This window comes from Vanellus vanellus, assembly GCF_965231255.1.
Source record: "Vanellus vanellus genome assembly, chromosome: Z".
Taxonomy (NCBI): domain Eukaryota; kingdom Metazoa; phylum Chordata; class Aves; order Charadriiformes; family Charadriidae; genus Vanellus; species Vanellus vanellus.
The window spans coordinates 6,582,048-6,603,432 of record NC_138908.1 but is presented as its reverse complement, the minus strand read 5'-3'; the positions used below and the strand labels follow the sequence as shown (position 1 = coordinate 6,603,432).

Sequence of the window (21,385 nt, the reverse complement as noted above, 5' to 3'; positions counted from 1 at the left end):
TAATCTTTGCTTTTCCTGAATGCAAAATGACATATTTTGTTAGTACTTTAAAGGTAGTTATTTTTCTTTTATCCTGTCTTCCTTTCCCTGAAAGTCTTTGGACCATCTTTCTCCTAAATTATTGGATGATTGTACGAGGCTCACAGGATGAGTATAGGATGAGTAAATCACTTGCAGAAGAAATAGGAAATCTATATATTCTATCCTTCATAGAAGAAATCAAGATGTTCAGTTAATAAATAGAATGAATGAGGGTAAATTATGAATAATTTATGCTTGCTGCTGTTGATAGTTGCTACTAACTACCTTTTATCTCCCTTCTGTATCTTCAGGGGACAGAAGAAACATTTCCTGGAAGTTTCACTTTGCTGTGAAACATGCTTTCTTCTATAGTGCTCTTGCATTTTGGGTGAAATCTTGTATCTTAACTTTAGCTAAGGAAATTGTTGTGGATCCTGTGCAGACGTTACTATCAGATAGGACCAATGATGCTATTTCTCTTCTGCTCCCAAAGAATGAGGCAGAGCATGGCTTTTTCTTTGGCTGTTTTTATTTTCCATTTATATTTTTGTTCCACTACACACAGTTCAGAGCATGGCCAGTATTTCTGGTGCTATAGCCATCCAGTGGTAAATGGATGTAATTTATGATAGAAAGTTCAAAGCCAAGCAAAAAGAGAAATATGGGTAAATCCCATCAGAGCACACTGCATCGACACACACCTAGCTGGAGCAGTGATGAAGGGTTTGGCATCAAACTGGGAGGTTTTACTGGGTGACACTCCATGCCTGTGGCTGAATGGTATTTATGTGTTTTCAGTAACGAAATGGATGATGGAAATTGATTTGTTTTTTAAAAGTGCAGATGTGGCCAAGCTTTTCCTATTTTGAAAAGTGGGATCAAAATTCATAGCAGTCTTGAAAAACTGGAGAAATGTGCAGAAGATCAATGGTGCCATTTAATAACAACGAGTAGCAAACCAAACCTTAGGAAGTCATAACCAACGTCACAAGTACAATATGGAGAATGGTGGAGCAGGCAGTAGTTCTGTGCTAAAGATTGCAACACTACAATCAAGCTTGGGAAACCACACTTCAGGAGAGCTGACTGATCTGAGGTTGAGAAAAAATACCCTTTGAGGAAAGATTGAAAGAACAAGGATTATTTTTTCCCCAATAAGGAATTGAGAAGAAACAAGTTAACATGCTTCAATCAAAACAAACTGTCTGAAAAGAGGAAGATAAAATCAGGTTTTTGTGTTCTCTGAGGACAGGGCCGATGGGCTGCAGGAAGGGGGATAAGCAACCTTTCCACCTTTAAGGATATTTAAATACTGGAATAGACAGTTTATATAGTAGAATTTTTGTCACTGGCTTTTTCTACAAACAAATAATAATATGATGTAGAATGGTGCAGGATATGAGCATTGCATGAAGTGAAGGACAGGTGAATGAATTAAGCCTTAGGTCTAACAATGAACTGTTTGCACCTACTCCTAGGGTGGCAGAAAGGGACTTGGGGGTTGTTGAGTCCCATTTTCTGCTGAGAAGACCTCAGAGGGGATGGCAGGAGAGGAGCGTAGTCTCTTCATAGGTCAGGAGGTATGTGCTTAGGTGCTGTCTTGAGATCCTTTCCAGTCCTACCGCCTATAAAATTTTGCCAAGCTAAGCTAGCATTTCTAGAATGTCAGATTCTGCCATCAGACTTTTGACTCAAAGACCGAGGTCTAGACTTGTATCAAGTGATCTTGTTTCTTACAAATTTAAATTCAGAAGTTATAACTTGCAATTTCCAGCTAAGTGTATTTGATCTCACTCTGCTTTTAATTGCTTTTGATTTGTTAAAGAATCATAATAAGATGCATCTATCTTATTCTTAGGGATGTTAATTAATATGGGATGTGAGATGTTTCAATAAGGCAATGATTAAGAGTTTTCCATTGTTCCTAATGGACTATGCATATAACATCTAACAACCCAGATGAGGATGAAAGCAAGAAGAATTTAATTGATTTGGCAAATGTTATAAACAAATGTAGACTGGAATAGTGCTGTTAAGTGAGAGTGCATTTTCTTTTAGATTTGCTTGCAACTGGTACTGTGTTTCTCACTGGAGACTTGAATGCATGTTCATTCCTTTTTTCAGTAAAATGAATGCAACAGTTCACTAATGGAAGTTTGGCTCGGAGAAGAAATTTCATTCACAGTAGATCTTTTGCTTCTGTTTTTAAATGCCGGGATTTAAAATGGGATGTGTACAAAGTATTGAAGTGAGTATCTGTCATTTATATTGAATGCATTTATGGTGTGTCTGGGAAAGGTGAGTTGTTTGTTTCCAATTTTTATTTGACAACCAATTATGCTAGACACATCCATAATCATTGGTGTCAGGACCTTCTCAGTCGGATGGCTAAAAAAACTTATTTTGTTTTCCCTATCTAAAATCCTTTAGAATTTGATGGGGAAAACTCTCAGTGCAGGATAAAACCGCAGTGAACTGCTATTTGTCTTTTAAGAGTGGGACTTTACAATGCCATCTTTGGATAATCTTACAAAGGTAACATGTCTATGCTGACACACACATACTGTTATGTACATATTTAACCCAGTAATTTAGGACACCTTCCTCTAATAAATGGGTGTACATTTGATCAATCATTTAAAATCACTGAAATTTAAGAGATGCAGTTGACTAAACCCCTCATCAATAGATCTACCTGTACTCAAACAACACACATCAATACATATCAAAAGCTTTCTCACTACTTCAAAAAATTAATTGAATTGACCTATATGAAGGGTATTATTTTTTACTGAAGGATTTTTGTTTATTCTAAGAAAAATAAGTGCAGGCTTATCACCCTGAATGTAGATGTTAAAAAGACGTGATTTGAGATGTGCTTTATCAGACATATCAGGCACCCGGCATTTTTATTAATGTATCTTTTGTTTCAACCAGACATAATCCCACCAAGATATTTAATAAACAATTCACATTTTGTCTGCTTGCTTAAGCAATGCGTATGCTGTAATCTCTTTCTTAACCTATGAACAGGTACTTGCAGTATAAAAGTGTTATACAGTTTAAAGGAAAGGTATAATGAATAATAACCTAAATAGCAAGAGAAAAGTTAAATGCTTCCAGGTAAATCAATCAGCAAACCTAGACTTTCTCTACACCTCTCATTAAACGTTTGCAAAGGAAGTTGTGAAACTTTTTATGTTTTGTATTCATTTAATAGTGTAATAAAAAATAATCTTTCCACCGGGTGTTTGAAACCCTAGTGATTAATTTCCAGGAAAAAAAATATCAATCCAAAACGGCTAGGTAATGAGGTACACTAAAGATGTGCTTTACAGAAAATTACAGAAAATAGTGCATACTTACGAAAATATGCACTGAGACACTGTTTTTGTATATACAAATAAACCGCTATTTATATACCTTCTCCTCTAGAGTTAAAGGAAGAAATAATTCCAATAAATGGAGAACCATAAAGTTTTATGTCCCATATTTAATAGTGTTAAATCAGGTGCATTGCCCTGATAGGTATGATATTACTGCGCTGTGAATGTCACTGTGTTATATGACTCTTTTTTATTCACCTTGACTTTCATCTGTGGGATCCCATGCATATGGAACCCCATAAAGCAGGCAGCATGCAATAATCTACAGGCTTCCAGCACTGCAGTTGCTGCAGATGTAGTCCTCTATAGCTGCAACCAAAATATCAGTTTGCTTTACCTTATCCTTCTTTTGTTTTTCGTCTTGGTATATGATCCAGTGCTCCCCATCATTACTGTAAGCAAGCTTGTAGGATCCCACAAATTGGACATGACCAAAATCTTTAGCTCCTTGGGTAATTATGCCAGTGATTTTTGTAGGGACAAGCAGGTCAACCTAAACAAAACAAAACAGAAATAAAACAAAACACAGGAGAACGTGATTAGAACAGTTTGCGTCTGCGGTCTGACTTTACACCGCACCAAAGCGAAACGGTGCAGCACATCGCACACTGCTCGCAGACAGTTCTTGGATGCAGGCGGGGAAACCCAGGGTTGTTAAGAAGCCCCTCAGCGCATGGTGAGAGAGGACACAGTCCAAGGGGTGGCTTTGCACTGCTTTGCAACATGTCCACCGCACGCTGGCACCATAGACAGTAACTTTCCTTCTGCAAGTTCCAAGTCAACTCACTTTTGTTTTCTGTTTGTTACTTGTTGTTAATGCCACCTAATGCCACAACAGGGCTAATCTCATGCCATTTTCCGTTGTGCTAGGTGCCACACACAGTCCCAACAAAACAGCAGTCTCCACTGCAAATACTTTGTCGCCAAAAAGTCTTTCCATGTGCTCCTAATAATCAGAATACTGTACCCCAGAGGTGGATTCCGCAAGTGCCATTCCATTTCCTTTGCAGTAACGGAATTGGTGCTTTACGAAGTGCTTTAAAACATTTGCTATCACACTTCTTCGCCTGCTGAACTTTTCTTCTCTCTTTAAGCCTTTATTTCTTTTTCTGCCTCTAAAGGTCTGACTTTTTCATTCCTTGATTTTTTTGAGTTCTTTATTTTATAATCTTAGCACAAGTCTTTTAAAAATGCAAGGCAGGAATCTTAAAGCCTAATAAAATCTGAGCTTTCAAGTGGGTTTCACATGGGTCAGCACATCTGTGATCAGTTCTTTTGAACCAGAACCCAACACTGAATATAACAGATTCGGGCCAGATGCCTTGGATTAAAATGATCAAGGAACAGAATACAATAACAGAAGTAAATTGACCTAATAACGTATTTTTAGAGGAAGAATGGAGGAGTTGAATTCCCTGTCAAAACTGATATTTTCTTGAAATGTGAAGGTAAAACTGAGGCTTCATTCTGTGTCCTCCAGCAATGCAGCAAGCCAGAAAAAGAAAGAAAAAGGTAGATTTATTTAAAAAAATAAATGGCTGTGAAGCAGTCGGCATTTTTAATATTGTCCATTAAATCAGGCAAGAGAGACTAATAGTAAAAATATTACAGTAAAATGAGAAGAGTGCTGAACTCCATGAGAAGGCGAGTGGTATGTTTTTACAGCAAAAAAATAAAATGAAAAAGTGAAGAAAAAAAGAATCTCTGGCTGATAAAATGCTGAAGATCCAGTCTTGTGATTTTGGGAAGCTGAGGCCCCCTGAGCAAACTAGATTTTGCTGGAATGTGGGGCAAGACTGAGGAACAGATGTAAGACAAAGCATAAGAAATTAATCACAAGAAGAGAAGGAAAAATAAACAGCAGAAGAAGTCAGCTAATCCGAGCCAATGCCTTTGGAAGATGGACACTACAGTTTGGAGTCTGTAAAGCAGAAAACACAGAAAAGTACGCTTACAAGGAAAGAAGAGGAAAAATGACTCTTTAGAGCAATCAGACAAGGAAGACTGGAGACCCCTGGCCCTATATTTGAAGACGGGTAGCAAATAATGAGTAGCAAATCCTTTTAAGAAAAGGAATAACTTTGAAGCTTCAATACTGAGATACTACGACAGTAAGTGGAAAATGTCATTGTCCGCAGGTGGCCCAAGAGTTTTGGTTCTACCAGAATGAACTAATTTATTGCCATCTGATAGCAGCAATGTTGCTCAGAGGAGCAACCCAGAACATGAGGGAAGTATCCTTGGAAGGCAAAACACTTTTTGTTTTCTCTTAGGTCAATGGAGAGAGAAGGGGAGTCAACTAACGATCACTCAGAGTGGGAGTCCGCTGTGGATGCTGCTTGAAGGGACTTCTTTCTCCTGTAAGGAGTGCAGGGGACTTGCTTCCGTAGCCTAAGTGGGCCTTTGGGAAATGGAGGCTGCTAATTAGTATAAGTCTTTCATGAATTAATAAACACCAGGTCTGCAGACCTTGCTTCCAAATATTTTGGAGTCTAAATGAACAGTCTGTTTTTCAAAAAGGCTGACCTGGTAAGGAATCACTAATTTGTCCACACTTCCAGGCAGCATTTGAACTAAACATTTCAGAGTCAACTTTAGGTTCTCTTTATAAATAATTTTAACATTAGCATTTTAAAGTGTAACCTCTTTTTAGTAGAGAATGCTTCTTATACTAAAAGTTAATGTCTCTCATGTTAACTTGAAAAAATGCTTCCATAAAAAAGTTGTTTGTTTTTAAAATGTTGAAAGTAATGTAAAAGTATTTCACAAATATTTAACATGGCCATGACACTCAGAGTACTTCTCATTGAAATTCAGAACAGGGAGAAAAAATTCTCATTAAAATTCAAGGGATTTCAAAGGTAAAATCACAATAAATCTTTATTATCACACAGATCCAGTGTTAATAAAAATGTCCTAGTAAAAATTGTTTTGTGCTTACAGGACATATCCAGTGGTCTACTCTTGTTCAGAAAACTGATGTGGGAAGCTGAAAGGTAATTTGGCATATGTTCAGTCTTTTCTCTGAAAAAGTTGCATAGCACTGTGAGGAATATCTGTGTGTATGTTTGTGTGTGTGTATTATATTTTAAAAAATGAAAAAAAAAAAAAGAAGTAATGAATAGACAGACTGTTCTAGGTCTTGACAATACACACAATACATAATGCTGGAGGTGGAGGAAAAGACTAAAAGGATATAGCACCAACGTCTCCACCTCATACTTTAGTATCTTATTTACTTATTTATTCATGAGCTTATGAGAAGCCTTCAGGCAATAAAGATTGCTATTAACCCAGCATTGAAGAAATGCAGCTTTTAGTTTGCTGCTTTATTACCTTCTGCAAAGGGTTAACACCCTTGCTTTTCACTTCTCCTATTGGAAGTACTTTAAAGCAGAAAGGTGAGAAGAATTTACCCCAATTTCTAGGCAAAACATCTGCATTAAAATAGCTTAAACATAAGTCATAGCTTCCCATCAGGATGCAGAACACATTTATTCAGTTAGTGCAGATTGCAAGTAACAGGCAATCAAACAAATTACCAGGGAGAGAAGTTGAATTAACACACAACCACTGTGTACTCTTCAAAGCTGAATGTGATTAACAGGATCAGAATGTGACTTTGGCTTTTTCAATGCAGCAGAATTTAGAATGAGGTAGAGGCAATTAGTCTGCGACTGATAGGATCATTAGCTGGTTACAAGAAGAACCATGGTTTACAGTTTAATGTACATTTCTACAAGCGGCTGATCAAAAAGCCGTTTAACATCTTGTGTCTGAAAGAACTCTCCTGGGCTATAGCTACTCCCTTTGTACATATCTGTTTCCCACCTTTCTTCAGATGTTAAAGACGATTCAGTGTGATTTGGAGGAGAATTAATTTAAGAAAAGCACAAAGATAAATCCACCTGAATAGGAAACAATTTTAATGAACCACTGCACAGATGCACAGAATGAACTGTGTGTCAGTGTGCAGTTAAACGCAGAGTGACTAGTACTTGTACTGTAAGTAGGTCTTCTTGATCAAGAGAAAACTGTCACATGCATCATCTGTCCTTGCTCTGAGTAGTCCAAAGCTAATAAACCTCAGCTCTCAGCATCCGACTATGCAGATGTTCCCAGTCTTCATATAGCCATCTCTGTACCTGAACTCCTTTAGAACCGCAACATATAGATGCAGAGACCTTCTACCTGGCAACATTCACTTCTCCCAACAGCAGGAAGATAAGGATGAGACGCTTCTGGACATCTGGGGGAGCTGCCCAGAAATCAGTTTGAATCTGCAAGCAGTACAACTGCCTTTGCATGCACTGTGCTTGAGCGCAGCTGTACTGCTTCTGGACTCAAGATAATTCTCATAGTGATGCATTCCCTACCACAACTTCCTGGCTTGGGTCTCTGTTATATCAGGAAGCTCAGTACAAGGGGAGTAGAAGTGCCATGAAATATCAGCTATAACACTTTCCGAATATCCCCTCCACACTCCCAACACACCTCTTCCCTCTTCTACATATCTGGTGGAAAAAAATTAAGTTCCAGGCATTACATGGACCTGTTGGAGCAGGTCCAGAGGAGGGCCACAAGGATGATCCGAGGGCTGGAGCACCTCTCCTATGAGGAGAGGCTGAAAGAATTGGGGCTGTTCAGCCGGGAGAAGAGAAGGCTCCAGGGAGATCTTATTGCGGCCTTCCAGTCCCTAAAGGGGGCCTACAGGAGAGCTGGGGAAGGACTTTTTACTCGGCCATGTAGCGATAGGATGAGGGGGAATGGCTTTAAACTGGAAGAGGGCAGGTTCAGATTAAACATTAGGAAGAAGTTTTTCACTGTGAGGGTGGTGAAGCACTGGAACAGGTTTCCCAGAGAGGTTGTTGAGGCCCCATCCCTTGAGGTGTTCAAGGCCAGGCTGGCAGTGGCCTTGGGCAACCTGGTCTAGTGGGAGGCGTCCCTGCTTATGGCAGTGGGGTTGGAATTCGATGATCTTCAAGGTCCTTTCCAACCTAAACCATTCTATGATTCTATGCTTTGGTGGGACTCTTAAGGAGGCAGGACAGCACATGAATGATAAGCCATGTGTGTGGACGGGACTCAGGAGAGGAAGTGGGTAGCTTTCATGAGATGGCATGTGGAAGATGAGTGACCACACAGCTCCAGTAGTCTCTCCTGGAACAGAAACACACACTGCGACTCTGGCTTACAAGATGATAAGTCTTGCAGAAGTCTCCAGCACCTCAGACATTAACAGAGGAGATGGATGGCCCTACATGGCAACCAGCTCTGTGTGGCATTGCTTGATTAGGGGTGCTGGACCAAGATGACTCCCAGAGGTCACTTCCAACCTCAGCCATTCAGTGATTCTCTGACAGCTAGCAAAACCCAGTCACACTGCCCAAAGCATTGGAGACTGGGAAACCAACAAGCACAGGTAGGCTGTGTTTATACTGACAAGCAGCACAGTGCAATGAGTGCAGATCCATAAAGCAAAGCATCTGATACGGAGGACAGGATGTCTACACAGTGCGTACTGCAGGGTTTTTACCTTCAGCTAGTCTGGACCAACTTTTGAAGCACGTCTTTTGGCTTAATTTCATCTGAAAGGAATCCATTTCATGCTCTATGAGGATACTCCGCCATGTGAACCAAAGCATGAAAAGTGAAGACAGTCTTTAAAAATAACACACTCCTTATTTACATTGTAAAGTTAAAGGAGAAGAGAGAACTCTCAGAACCCAGGGGGCAGTGGGTCTTTACCTTCAGCTGTACCTCTCCATCTCAGGACAAACAATCCCACCTTCTACTCAAAGATGCAAAGGAGAGAGATGGGGTGGAAGACTTCGGGAGTGCTGAGGGTTAGGGTTAGTTCAATAATGATTTTTAATAATTATTTAAATTTTTCAGATATTATGTTTCTGCTCCCAATATAGCTAATCCTATGCCCAGCTTTGTTTTGTAATTTTAGAGTGCCTTTTTTCTGCCAACTCTTCTTTTATTTACCTTTGTGATTTTTGTGGACTGTGTCTTTTATTGTTTGTTGCCAGACAACGCTGATGAATTTCTAGTTAGTCCTACTCTATTCAGCAAATAAAAGAGTCCCTCGGACTAAAAGCACCAGGGGTCAAAAAGAAAGAAACCTGGATCCAACTCTCATGAGTATAAGTGGGAAGCACTGCCAAGGTGAGGGCAGGACTTACCCTTAAAAGATTGAAAAAAGAAGTCCTGGATGGTCTCCAGCTGCTGCTTCACCAAGGTGCAGATCTGCCTATCGCATATGCTGGTCTTGCAAGGAGGTCTTAGATATTTCGTGATCCTTAGTGTAATGTTAGAGATTCAAGGTAATGGTAGAGACTCATGGTTGGGCATCTGAACCCCACCAAGACAGTCTAATGCACTTAAGCTGTCCTGAGCAGGTTATTTACTCTTCATTTAAGACCTCGTGACTGCCATCATTTTTCCAGGGTAAACTGGCACACTCAGAATGTTGCTGTCTGCACCCAAGCCTAGGAAAACGAGGGACAGGCTTGCAGTGTCTGCAGCATAAAGGCAGAACTGCAGCTGCCGTTATCTTATTGCATTAGATGTAGGCACTTAGCATTCTCCTCCATGTCCGAACACTGGAGATAAAAGGAAAATTGGTGGTGGTACAGTACGCTTGCTGCAGATGTGCAAAATCTGTATGTTTCTAACAACATTTCAGCAGCATTTCTTGTTTGCAAACTATGAGGCTTAGCATTTCGGGCCGTTTTCCAAAGACTCACATTTAAAAAAACCCAACCAAACTATAATCCATCATGCCTAATTACATCTAAAAGCTTTGAAGGAAAAGAACAACCAGGCACCTACAGACTCTTAGAGAAATCTAATTTCCATCGCAACATCATAAGTAGCAGAGTGGTTTAGTATAGTCAAATATACACTATTAGGGTAAATACTTATTAATAAAAGCTGAAAAAGTTACAATAAGAAAATAAGCTATGAGACACAAGGAAATGCCCAAGAAGAAGCCATAATAATTTACAAGGAAGAAGCATTTCAGAGTGTTTTGTTCAATAATCCACTATAAAGAAAAATGAAATAAAATCAAATGTATTTACATTTAATTGGGTCTGTATTAGCTAGCATAAGTTTAAAATTAAACTACTTCTTGTGAACCCAGGTAGAGTTGTTTTCAGATGAAATAAGATTGGAGTGCCATTCATTTTCTTTAAAAATGTGGGGTTTGTTTAGCTTGCCTCTTTTTGAATTTAAGCTTAGGCTTTCAACAGTATTTTGACATTGTGCCACTTCATTTTTAACGTCTGTAGTCCTCTAAGCTAAGATAATAAATACAACTCTTATTTTCTCATTTAGCCTTATTTGCCTCCTTGTGAAGAGCACATTCCCTCTGAATTGCTTTATGACTGCAGCAACTGTATATAAGAAACAAGTTAAAAAGAATACCATATACCATCAGCTGTCCCCAGTACAATTTCAAAGCGAGAAACTGGGGTGTGAGGCCTGTTGCTTGAAATCTCCACGGACTGTCAAAAATACATCTTGGGCCATTATTCTGAAGTTTCTGAAGAAACTCACACCCGTGATCACAGGTCACTTCATTTCCACGAGCAACTTATTAAGGAGCAGCTACTTATTAAATAGTACAGGTTGTGTGAATCCTTCATTATTGTATTTATATACTTACTAATAACAGTTATATAGGTATTATGGGAAAAAAAAAGAAAAAGAAACATTAATTACTATGGATTTTTTTCAGCATTCTACTAAAAATTAAGATTAATCAGATTTATATATCAACTGCATAGCCATTTTAAAAGCAGCATCTATTTATTACAGAGAAAATTTTTATAACCACTTTACTAAACCATGACTAATCTCATTTTATTGCTATCTCAAACCTAAAATGTAAAAAAAAAAAACCCAACCAAACCACCAAAAAAACCACCCAGTAAATTTTAGCCTTAGGATCTGGACTTTCAAAAGCACTAAAGGGAGTTGCTACCCATTTCCTATGGGAACTCAAGGCAGTTGATGTTCTGCGGTCGTAGATTCAGGACACTGGTAAATCCTGCCTGCAGCACACACAAGATAATACTGTTTTCATACTGATACTGCAAACTGGAATGACTTCTGTGAGTGCTGGTAACTCCCACAACTTGTCAGGAAGTATTCACCTCCTCATGAGAAATGGTAGTACCTGGTGTCTCCAGGTGCAGCATAATCTGAAGCAAAAGAAAATTTAGTATTTCAAAATGATAACATCAGTGATGATTAAATCTATAACCTTTTCCTCTAACATTGAATATTTTACATCTGTGTACAGGAGTACTTTTACTGTAAATGTGAATAGATTTTTGTAGAGATGACATAGTTGATTGCATTGGTCACCAACAGTCAAGAAACCATTAATAAAATAGCTATAGTCTCTATCTGCTATGGAATATTCAAAGCTTATAAGTCCTTGATGATGCTAGGAGATTTAAAAATAGTCCACTAAATTACCAGTGATTAAGCAGGCTTAGACATCTGTTGGAGTTAGAAGAAGCTTTTGAGCTGCATTAGTACTCATCAAGAGTTGATAAAATCTGTAATACCATTCTGTTCCAGATCAATCAATTGGATTCTTGTGGGAAAGCCAAGGACAAAAAAATATGCAGCCATTAAATAAAACAAAAGAGAAAATAAAATAATAGGATTGTGTGCATTTCATGATACAACATCCTGGCAGCGCATTAGTCTACCTTTCTGTCAAGATCTTCAGCTGAACACTACTGCAAGCAGTGGCTGTTGCAGTACAATTCGCTGATCCCAGCAGGTAGTTATGGCTAGAAATAGATATGGAAATGGGTAAAAAAACTCATTTACATTCAGTTCTTTACATAATGGTACATGCCTTTGAAAGCAAAAATTGCATGAAACTGGGTGACAATAGGAAGTATCTTCCAGGAATGTAATTTCTGGAAGACAGAATTTAAGGCAGTTATTGCTATACTAACAATAATGATGCTGATAACATTTGATCAAAAGCTTTTGAGTATGACTAAAGGTTAAAATAAAACGCAGAAAAGAGCAATTACCAAAACCCCCAAAATTATGAAAAATACTGACCGTTTCAATTTCTGCTTGTCTTTATTAATAAGAAACAGATCATCCTGAGATGCTAGATGGCCGCACTCCACTCTCTCTAGATTGCGAGAAGAGCAATAAAGGAGTTCTGCTACCTCTCCTGATTTTACTAAAATACAACTCACGTTGATGAGCAAATTTGTCAGTAAGATTTCCTGCATGCAAGTACTGTGGTCTCTGTCCCAGTGCAGATTCCCTAGTTTTCTGATTAGAGACCATTGCAGGGAATCTCAGGTGCTGAAATGGGTAAAAGAGCAGCAAAATACTGGCAAACACAGATAGGAGAAAACTTGGATTTTAAGGAGGGGAAATGTGGTCAATTTAATTGTAAATTTCAGAATGACACCAGATAACCAGAAATGTGAAGATCAAGGAAGTTAACATTTTATACCAGCATTTCAAAAAAGCATCAGCTTTTGAACTGCAGTCAGTAAAAATCTAGGTATCTCAGATTTCATTTGCCTTAGGTTTTCAGTGCGTTGTGGTTTTTTAAATTAAATCAAAGGCTGGTGATGCAATGACTGGGAAACAAAATCCTGCCCTACAAATGAATTAGTTCTGCTTGGTTTTCAGTAGGGAAGATGTTGCGACACCTTTTATTGGGGGACTGATAAATATCTTTGTAAAAATGTTGGGATCATAAATGGACTCACCTACACATGAGCAGCTTGTTTTATTTTTAAAATGAAAAATAATGATGGTAATATGGAAGTTCATTATTCACCTGGTTGTTTTTTCTCAGGTGATTAATATTGTTGCAAATATTTTCGGCAGTACATAAAAATGTCCCAATAATCTATGAGTATGTGGGCTATAGATCAGCAAGTAAACTGAAGATAAGCTTGCACACAAGATACTGCAAAGTGACTAATAATTAATATAGCTGCTGAACTGTTGAAATACTAACAAAAACCTGCCCGTAAGCAAACTTAAAGCTGCCTAGAAGATAAGTGGAGTTCAGGCTAAAAGTTCTTTCTTGTATTTAAAAGCTCTAAGTGCATCACTCTCATTTTCATAGGAAATGCAGCCAAGACACCATCATTCAGCCATTCTTTTTAAGAATGACTTTGCCCATCTGTCAGCCAGGATTATTATGCATAACCTGTTTCATACAGCTATGCTGCTGTAGCTGTAAACTAAAAATGTCAAAAACTACCAGACTTTGAAAACAACAGGAAGCTGCTTTTCTTTTTGGCTGCTTCTTTTTTTTTTTTTTTTTTTTTTTTTGGTGTTTTCCCCCTGAAATGATAGGACAGGCATTTATTTCCAGTGACACACTGTTAATGACCAGCAGAAATACACAGAATTTATGCACTACAACGAAGGAATTGGCTTTGGCTTTTTTAGCTAAAGAAGTATTTTTCCAGGTTTACAGAAGAAATCAAGTTTCCTTTTCCTTTTAGACTAAATGGCTTGGCACTTCTAAGGCAATAATCTTGTAATGTACTGGCTTGAATACAATTAAAAGGTCTATTAATCTTCATTCTCCAGGACATAAGAAAGATTATCTGTTATTAGTCAAAAGGACACCCTGGAGCCCCTATTATAGAGCTTCATAAATAGACCTCTGGTCAAAATAAGACTAGGCTACTGGCAGGATGTATCCAACCCTGGGACTCAGTTCTGCCTTTGATCTGACACAGACGTATTTTCTTGGCTTTCAAAACACTGTGTAATGCTTATCGGCTCTCAGCACCTACTGCGGAGCATGTGGAAAGCACAAGGCATGGCTGATTTAAGGGATTAACACTGTGCTAAAATTGTTGACCAAGCCTGCAGTTAAATGGGAAAATATTTTCCTGTTACCCCAAAGTTTTAAAAAATAAACAAATCCTTTTATACTGTCAGAAGTGTAAAAAAATATCCTGAGAGATATAAGACAAAAAATATGCTTTTGAAATAGATGATCAGTATCTTGGCCGTCAGGCTTGCCTGGCCCAGGCTCAGTTTCTGATCTGGGTAAGGAAAAGAAGGGTCATGAGAATGGACTTCCACATTCCAGATAAAAGTAATTAAATAACTTTTACCATTTTTAACATATAGTCCATTCTAGAGCTCTTGTGATTAAAGTTCCACAAAAGCCAATTGACTGGGAAATCTCATAGGAATTTTCAACAATAAACTTGGACTAAATGAACTTCCAAATGGTTCAAACCCAGATTTTAAACTGGAACCCACTGATGTAGTAGCAGTTAATTCAAACTGCACTATATTAAATATTAAGTAAAGATGATCTAGAACCAGAGCTTTATTATTCAGAAGTGAGAAAAAATTGATTTGTGTCTGAAATTTGAAAGATAGTTTTCATAAAATTAAAAGTTTGAACATTTTAATAGTGATATGAATGTCTATTGATAAGGTTCAAAATTACCTGTAAAGTTGTTTCATTTCCATAAGAACAGGAATAAAAGCAAAAATTTGAACTCCAAAATATTTTATATTTCATTTAATAGCAAAAAAAATAAAATGCTGCTTTTTCACTTAGAATGTTTTCCATATCTTTTCATAAAAATAGAAAAAGTATCTCAATTATTGAAAGATCTTTCATTTTTTAAAAAATTGACAGCTATTCTATCCTTTGTACTCTTAAATAATTCATCACAGGGGTACTGATGCTTTGGTGCATAGGCAACAGGGTAAATCAATGCAGACAAATTATTTCCTAAGCTTATCTGTACTCTTCTCAGTTTGAAAAAGAAAATGACACTGAAGACTGGAGCACACGAAGCTTGGCGGTTAAAGTTATGTCTGTTTTGGAATTAAGTCTTCCCTTATGCCTCAATAGACTGTATTCCTTAGGAAAATGACTGACTGTCTGTGACTGGCCCCTACAGCTCAAATAAGCCCTGAATATTATCATTATTTTATTATTTTTCTTCAGATTTATAAAGTTAAAACAATCTTCCTTTTTCACCCTAACGCATGTGAGAACATGAAAAGAACATAATGCAGAAGGTTGACGCATAGTTAGGTAACTACATCCATCTCAGCCTCTCATCCAACACCACAACGGGGTCTAAACATTTCTTTTAATAAGATTAAGAAAACAAGGTTTTGGCTGACTGATGCTGGAAACAATTTCAAAACTGATAGGACCCCACAAAGAACACCGGAGAAAAAAACCACTTCCTGGGTTATAGCAAGGGATCTGCAGCTACGGACCTTCTTTTGATAGCCCCAGAGGCCACCAGGGTCAAGCAGTAACCAGAACCTACACCATTCAAGGGTCAAACTAGACAAAACGTACCTTCTGGCAGGGCGCACACAGATTTTCTGAGCCTGCTTGTTCTTTTTTACCCACTCACCCCGAACTGATCCTTCATTATGGTCTACAGTACTTCCACTGAAGAACACAACAAGGAAACCACATGCACATATTTTTTATAACTTAAGTATAACATAGAGCAGGGTTCTACACCTCAAGACTCTCTAAGCTCACCTGAACTAAAAAGAAATGCAATGATTGTTAAAGGCCATTATGTAGAGTCTTCATATTTTTGAGATGACGCTCCAAAGGCACATGGTAGATATGTTAAAAGTATTAAATAATATTACCACCATTTCCAGTATAAATAGCTATACATATGCTCCAAACATCATGCTTGTTGCTTTCTATGCTTAACATATTAAAGATTTAGACAACAAACGTTACGTTACATCATGTTCCCACTGAGCAGGTTAGTAAAAACATTTGAGTCATTTTTCAATACATGAAGGGAAATCAAGTGCCAAAATTCCCTAGGGGTACTTTGGCTACAACTAATTGCAACTAACACTGTTAAGAAAAAGAAGAAAACAACTCCTTTTAGACCAAAAGAAGTGTATACCTATGGCTAGAAAAATAAACACAGTCCTCTCAAAAACATGACTATTTTCTATAATAAACAAGGCGGGATCCCAAAGAAAGTAATATCTGAAGCAGAATATTTGCGAAAGTCTACATTTGCACATACCCACACAACCCCTACTGACATCTGTTACAGCTAACAAAAAGCTGCACACATACCACAGAGGGTGAAGTCTGGTCTGCCATAAAACAGCAGAAAGATAGGAGATGATCAATCATTAATGAAGTCAAAATCTTAACTTAGAAGTTTTGAGCATCAACACACTGAGCAGTCTGTGAAATCACAGCATTAAGAAATCTGAAAAGAACATATTTTCAGCTCTGGGCGATGTGTTTTCCTTGTATCCTTCAGATATTTCTTGCTGCTTTTTTTTTTGTTTTGGTTTTTTTTTTTTGTTTTTGTTTTTCCCTTGTGTTCCCAGTGTTACCTTCTCAAAGATTAATCTTTTAAATGGCTCCTGCAGCCCTTGCTCTGTCAGGTGCATATAAGCCTAATTTCTTAAAACCCAGTGTTTACTGTCAAAGAATCTACACCTTTCTGGAAGGCTTGGCAAAACCGGAATTTTTCAGTCGACTTCAAGCATGTGGGAGATATTGTGACACATCCACTTTCATACTTCGGTGGTTAAAAAATAATTTTAAACATATAAATCAGAGAAATAAACTTGAACGTCTACCAACTGCATCTACCAGGAGAAAGTCTAGATAAAAACATGTCTTAATGTAAATTAACTTCTACTAGAAAGCAAAGCACTACGTTGGCTGGCAGACAGAAATAAAAGATCTTTGGCTTATCACTCCAGCAGTCTGTCTGCTAAGTAGAGTTTTCTATCTAGAATTCAAGTCAAAAATTACCATTATGCAGTTTACAGACTTCCTCCACTGACTGTTTATCACTCATGCATTGCAGTTCCATGGAGTGGACTGTTTCCTAACTATTTGCTCTGTAGGCAGCAGAAAATATACCTCTATTACTGCAACGCAAATCAGCGGTAATTTGTGTGCTGACTTGCAATGGATTATTGTGCTTATATCAGGTGACTCAATGAAAAAGCATAATTTTCAAATTTGGTATAATATCCAATAGCAAAAACATTCATTTTTGTCACAGAAAACTGTTATTTAAAAATCACAGGCATTAATAGAATGTTTATAATTTTAGAGCAATGGCATCTTAAGTATTTTTCCTTGCTGAGTGATTCCCAGCAAGTCTTCGCAGAAAAGTCTTGCAAGATGAGGTTAGAAAGACTCTTCTAAGGTTATACCCACAGTGGATATAACTGTCCTGTTTATCGCAATTGTCGTGTTAAACCAATCGTATTAAAGGCTTTGTGGAACTGGGTGAGAATGTTCTACTTGGAGCAAGCACTGCATTGCATTTCAGTTGGGATTAAACAGTGTTTTTGTCTCAGCCCCCAAAAAAACACAAAGAAGGGCCTGATTAACCTCCTTTGTATCTATTAATGCACTTATCCCCATAAAATTCAAAGAAAACCTTGGCTATGGGCACTGCATGCAGGTAGACTCTAGAGATCCCAAGTTCACAAGAAATTGCTAGCTCAGTGAACCTGACCTTCCCATATCACAGGCCAGACGTCTCACCCCAGAACTACAGATCATCCTCCAGCACTATTGATGTCAGATATTTCAGCCCTTTTAAACTGCAAAGCCGTCGTCGAGGCAGATGAAGCTTTTCCTACAAATACTTTTGATCTTAGAAGGACCTTGCCGAACAGAAGGCAAGAGGGCTCGCATAAACACTTAGGGATAACCCTGATTTAAAAGTACTTTGTGACTCTCCATGGCAAATTGTCCATATTCTATCCTGAACAAGAACAACAGGGAAGACTGGAAAAAAAAAAAAAGAGAAAGTATGTACTACAAAAAGTACTTATTTTCTTAATATAAAGCAGATACTTTGTTCACAGGAGTGGCTTTGCTCATAGTGCTGTAACTGAAGCAAATAATTCCTAAATCATCAGCAACAAAAAAGCCAATATATTAATTCCCAGTATTTCCAGAATTACAAATGCAATCGGGTTATTAACCCTGATATTATCTGTTGTTTTCAGTAATTTATTTTTGACATTGAGATGGTGATCCTATGATGACAGCACATTTTTATAGTAGTTTGAAAGAGATACTTGGTATGTATGTCTGCAATTATGCTGGTGCGCAAGAGCATAAAGGTCAGAGGCTAAATATGAGTGTCTGGGCTTTAAAAGTTATCTTCTCAGCATTTCTTTACTTCTATTTTTGATTACACATTCAATTGCAAAAGAGAACCTTAAAGAAAAGCAGTTTTATTTGGCTCGTCCAAATAACTCACACCTGAAATGGGCAACGGCTGTTGGAAAGCAACAAAGAAACACCATAGAGTCCCTTCCATTTCATTGGGACTTCATATAGTTCATGAAAGCATCATGGATGGAGATGGTAGTGAAACCATCTGCAAGCAGAAACGTGGCTGCACTTCGATGCCTCAGAAACCAATCATCAGAGCCTTTATGCTGGCAGGATTTTGAAAGAGCTTTTATTTGAAATGCAGTGCGATGGTACACCAGCTCTTGACAGCAGGCCGGAGGAGCGGCATGAAGAGGCTCTCTCGCTGGCTGCAGCGCAGCAAACCATCACAGATCCGCGTGGTAGCAAGGAATGCGCTTCATTCCACTACACAACCGACTCATGGGGGACCTATTGAAAACTCAATAAGAAAATCTCGTACAAAGTTTTGAAAGGTGGCCTTGGTTTTTAATAAGGCAACTCTTTCAGTGTGTTTGCATACGTTGGGCAAGTTCTCTTTGGTGTGCCAAATGTCCTTTGTAGACAAAGTGTTCTTCTGTTATATAAATACTCATACACACACACACACACACATGCATATATACTTACATACACAGATAGATACATTCAAAATATACTGCATTTTTGCTTAAAGGTTTTCACATTTCCTGATCTGTGAAGTTGCTATTTGGGTTACATGGGCATACTTGCAACCATATTCCTTAAATCTGATACATTATTTCTTTTACACATCTGTGCTTCCTCAAATATTTTTGGAATATTGTAGGAATATCCTTCTTTTACCATTGCTTTCTACATCAGTTTACTCTTATTATCCATATGCTCTGACTTCAATGAAAATCGATGAAGATAATTTAAGCCAAAACCAGACAGAAATTAATAAAATTTTACCTGGCACTGAAACTGCATTTAATATGTTGACAAATGCATTGTTACACTTAACTCATACCATGTGCATCTTAAATTTACCACTACACCAGTAAGAAACATTCTTCACACCGTACAGATTGCATTTAACTTTTTCTTAGTGTTCATAGTTTCTCAGGCTGTATATCAGAGAATTTAGGTTTATTTCTATACAACAGATGAAATGCAATGATCCTGGAGAAATAAGGAACTAATGCTTTTGAGAAGAAAGCACTGAACTAAAATAAAGATGGGACTTGCCAGTATTTTTAGGTACTACTTAATGTAGACATTTACAACATATATTTTTATCTGCACAAACTCCTGCAAGAGCTAACTCTCTTCTAAACAGAAAATCAAACCAATAAGAAGGGATACAACATACCTTTTTCTCTCCCTAAAGAAGATAATTTTGTCTCTACCAAATTCTACCGCAGTTGTTCTAAGGGTGTCTCTGCATGCATGCAAACAAGATTCACAGCTATGTGCACACTCCAACCCTAGTTGACACACTTTGCCAGAACACCGTATGAAATTATTCTTTCATCCTTAGCAAACTAAAAATAGCAGCACTTCAAAACTGTACATACATCAACTATGCTTACATTTGTCTCTTATCTAACAAGATCGTGCACGGAAGAGTGAGACATGAACCGTCTTCTGCCTTTTGCAGGTGTGACCTTAAATTAGTGTAGTTTTCATGGGGTCCAAAGGGGAACATGTCGTGTCTTACTCTCCGTTCCCAAAAGCACACCGATTAGCCTTGCACGTCTCTCCTTCCACTGCCACCGCCTGACACAACGCTGGGAGCTGCCGCGGCAGCTATAGCACAACACAACGCCAGTGTCACAACACAACACCAGTGTCACAACACAACACCAGTGACAGGCACAAAATAAAGGTTTAGTTCCCACCACTGCTCAGTTAGGAGTATTCTCATCAGACTCTCTATTTGTTTCATAATTTGTTTCCAAAACAGTTTTATCAATGAAAGGTACCAATGTAAAAACCTAGTCCTCTTTGTGCACATTGCAATCTGCTTAATGATGTTAAAAATTAAACTCTGTGTTTTCTTCCCCACTGAGGAGTAAAACCAGCAGTATACTTCTTAAAGGAAAGTATTTAAAAAGAGATATTCGCTGCTTTTGACTTATTGCATAAAATGTGTTACTCGTAACAAGCTCACCGGCATAAATGTCCTGCAGAGATCTGATTATTACTGCACTGACTTGCACTTAAATACAGATTAGGAATATGTTAGCATAACCAGAGATTAAATGCATATAACTACATTTGATTGTTAAGGTAACAAACTTAGATACAGTAAAAGGGAAATCAGTTATGATGTAACATGTTCTAATTGCTTTCCCTGATATTAAACTGATTGTCTCAGAATCAAATCTTTTCCCCCCAAGTTAACTGTGTTAAAATAGTGAACGCTCAGACTTCTCTAGTTTCATAATTTTGCTCCTGTTCTGACGTGCAAGCGTTAGACGTGTATCGATAGGGAATATTTACAGTGCATGCAGCACAACTGATTAGAAATCTTGGCATCTCACTACTTTGTGATTGTATAAATGAAAAAAAAAAAAAAAAAGCAAGCTGAAACCTTGCAGGTTGGTTGGCTAGCTGCAGTGACAAATACCAATCAGGGATAGATGACTCCACTGCCGCAGATGCCTTGAGCACCGTCTCCACACTACCGTGCCCTAGACATTGTACCTGCCCAAAATAATGCAGCAGCTCTAATTATTAAAATGAAAAGTCTTCCCTCTACTTGCAGTAAGTGGGTGTCCATGATCTT

At 37.9% G+C, this 21,385-nt stretch overlaps 1 protein-coding gene across 1 annotated transcript in view; it reads right to left on the bottom strand.

Annotated features, from left to right (window-relative positions):
* The window catches only part of EDIL3 (EGF like repeats and discoidin domains 3), a gene marked incomplete at both ends in the record, with an annotated part of 270,774 nt that overhangs the window by 6,336 nt on the left and 243,053 nt on the right, over positions 1–21,385 (bottom strand). Inside the window, one exon of the mRNA XM_082497220.1 lies at positions 3,745–3,900. Coding sequence (XP_082353346.1) covers positions 3,745–3,900 — 156 coding nt within the window. The remainder of the gene's footprint in view (positions 1–3,744; positions 3,901–21,385) is intronic.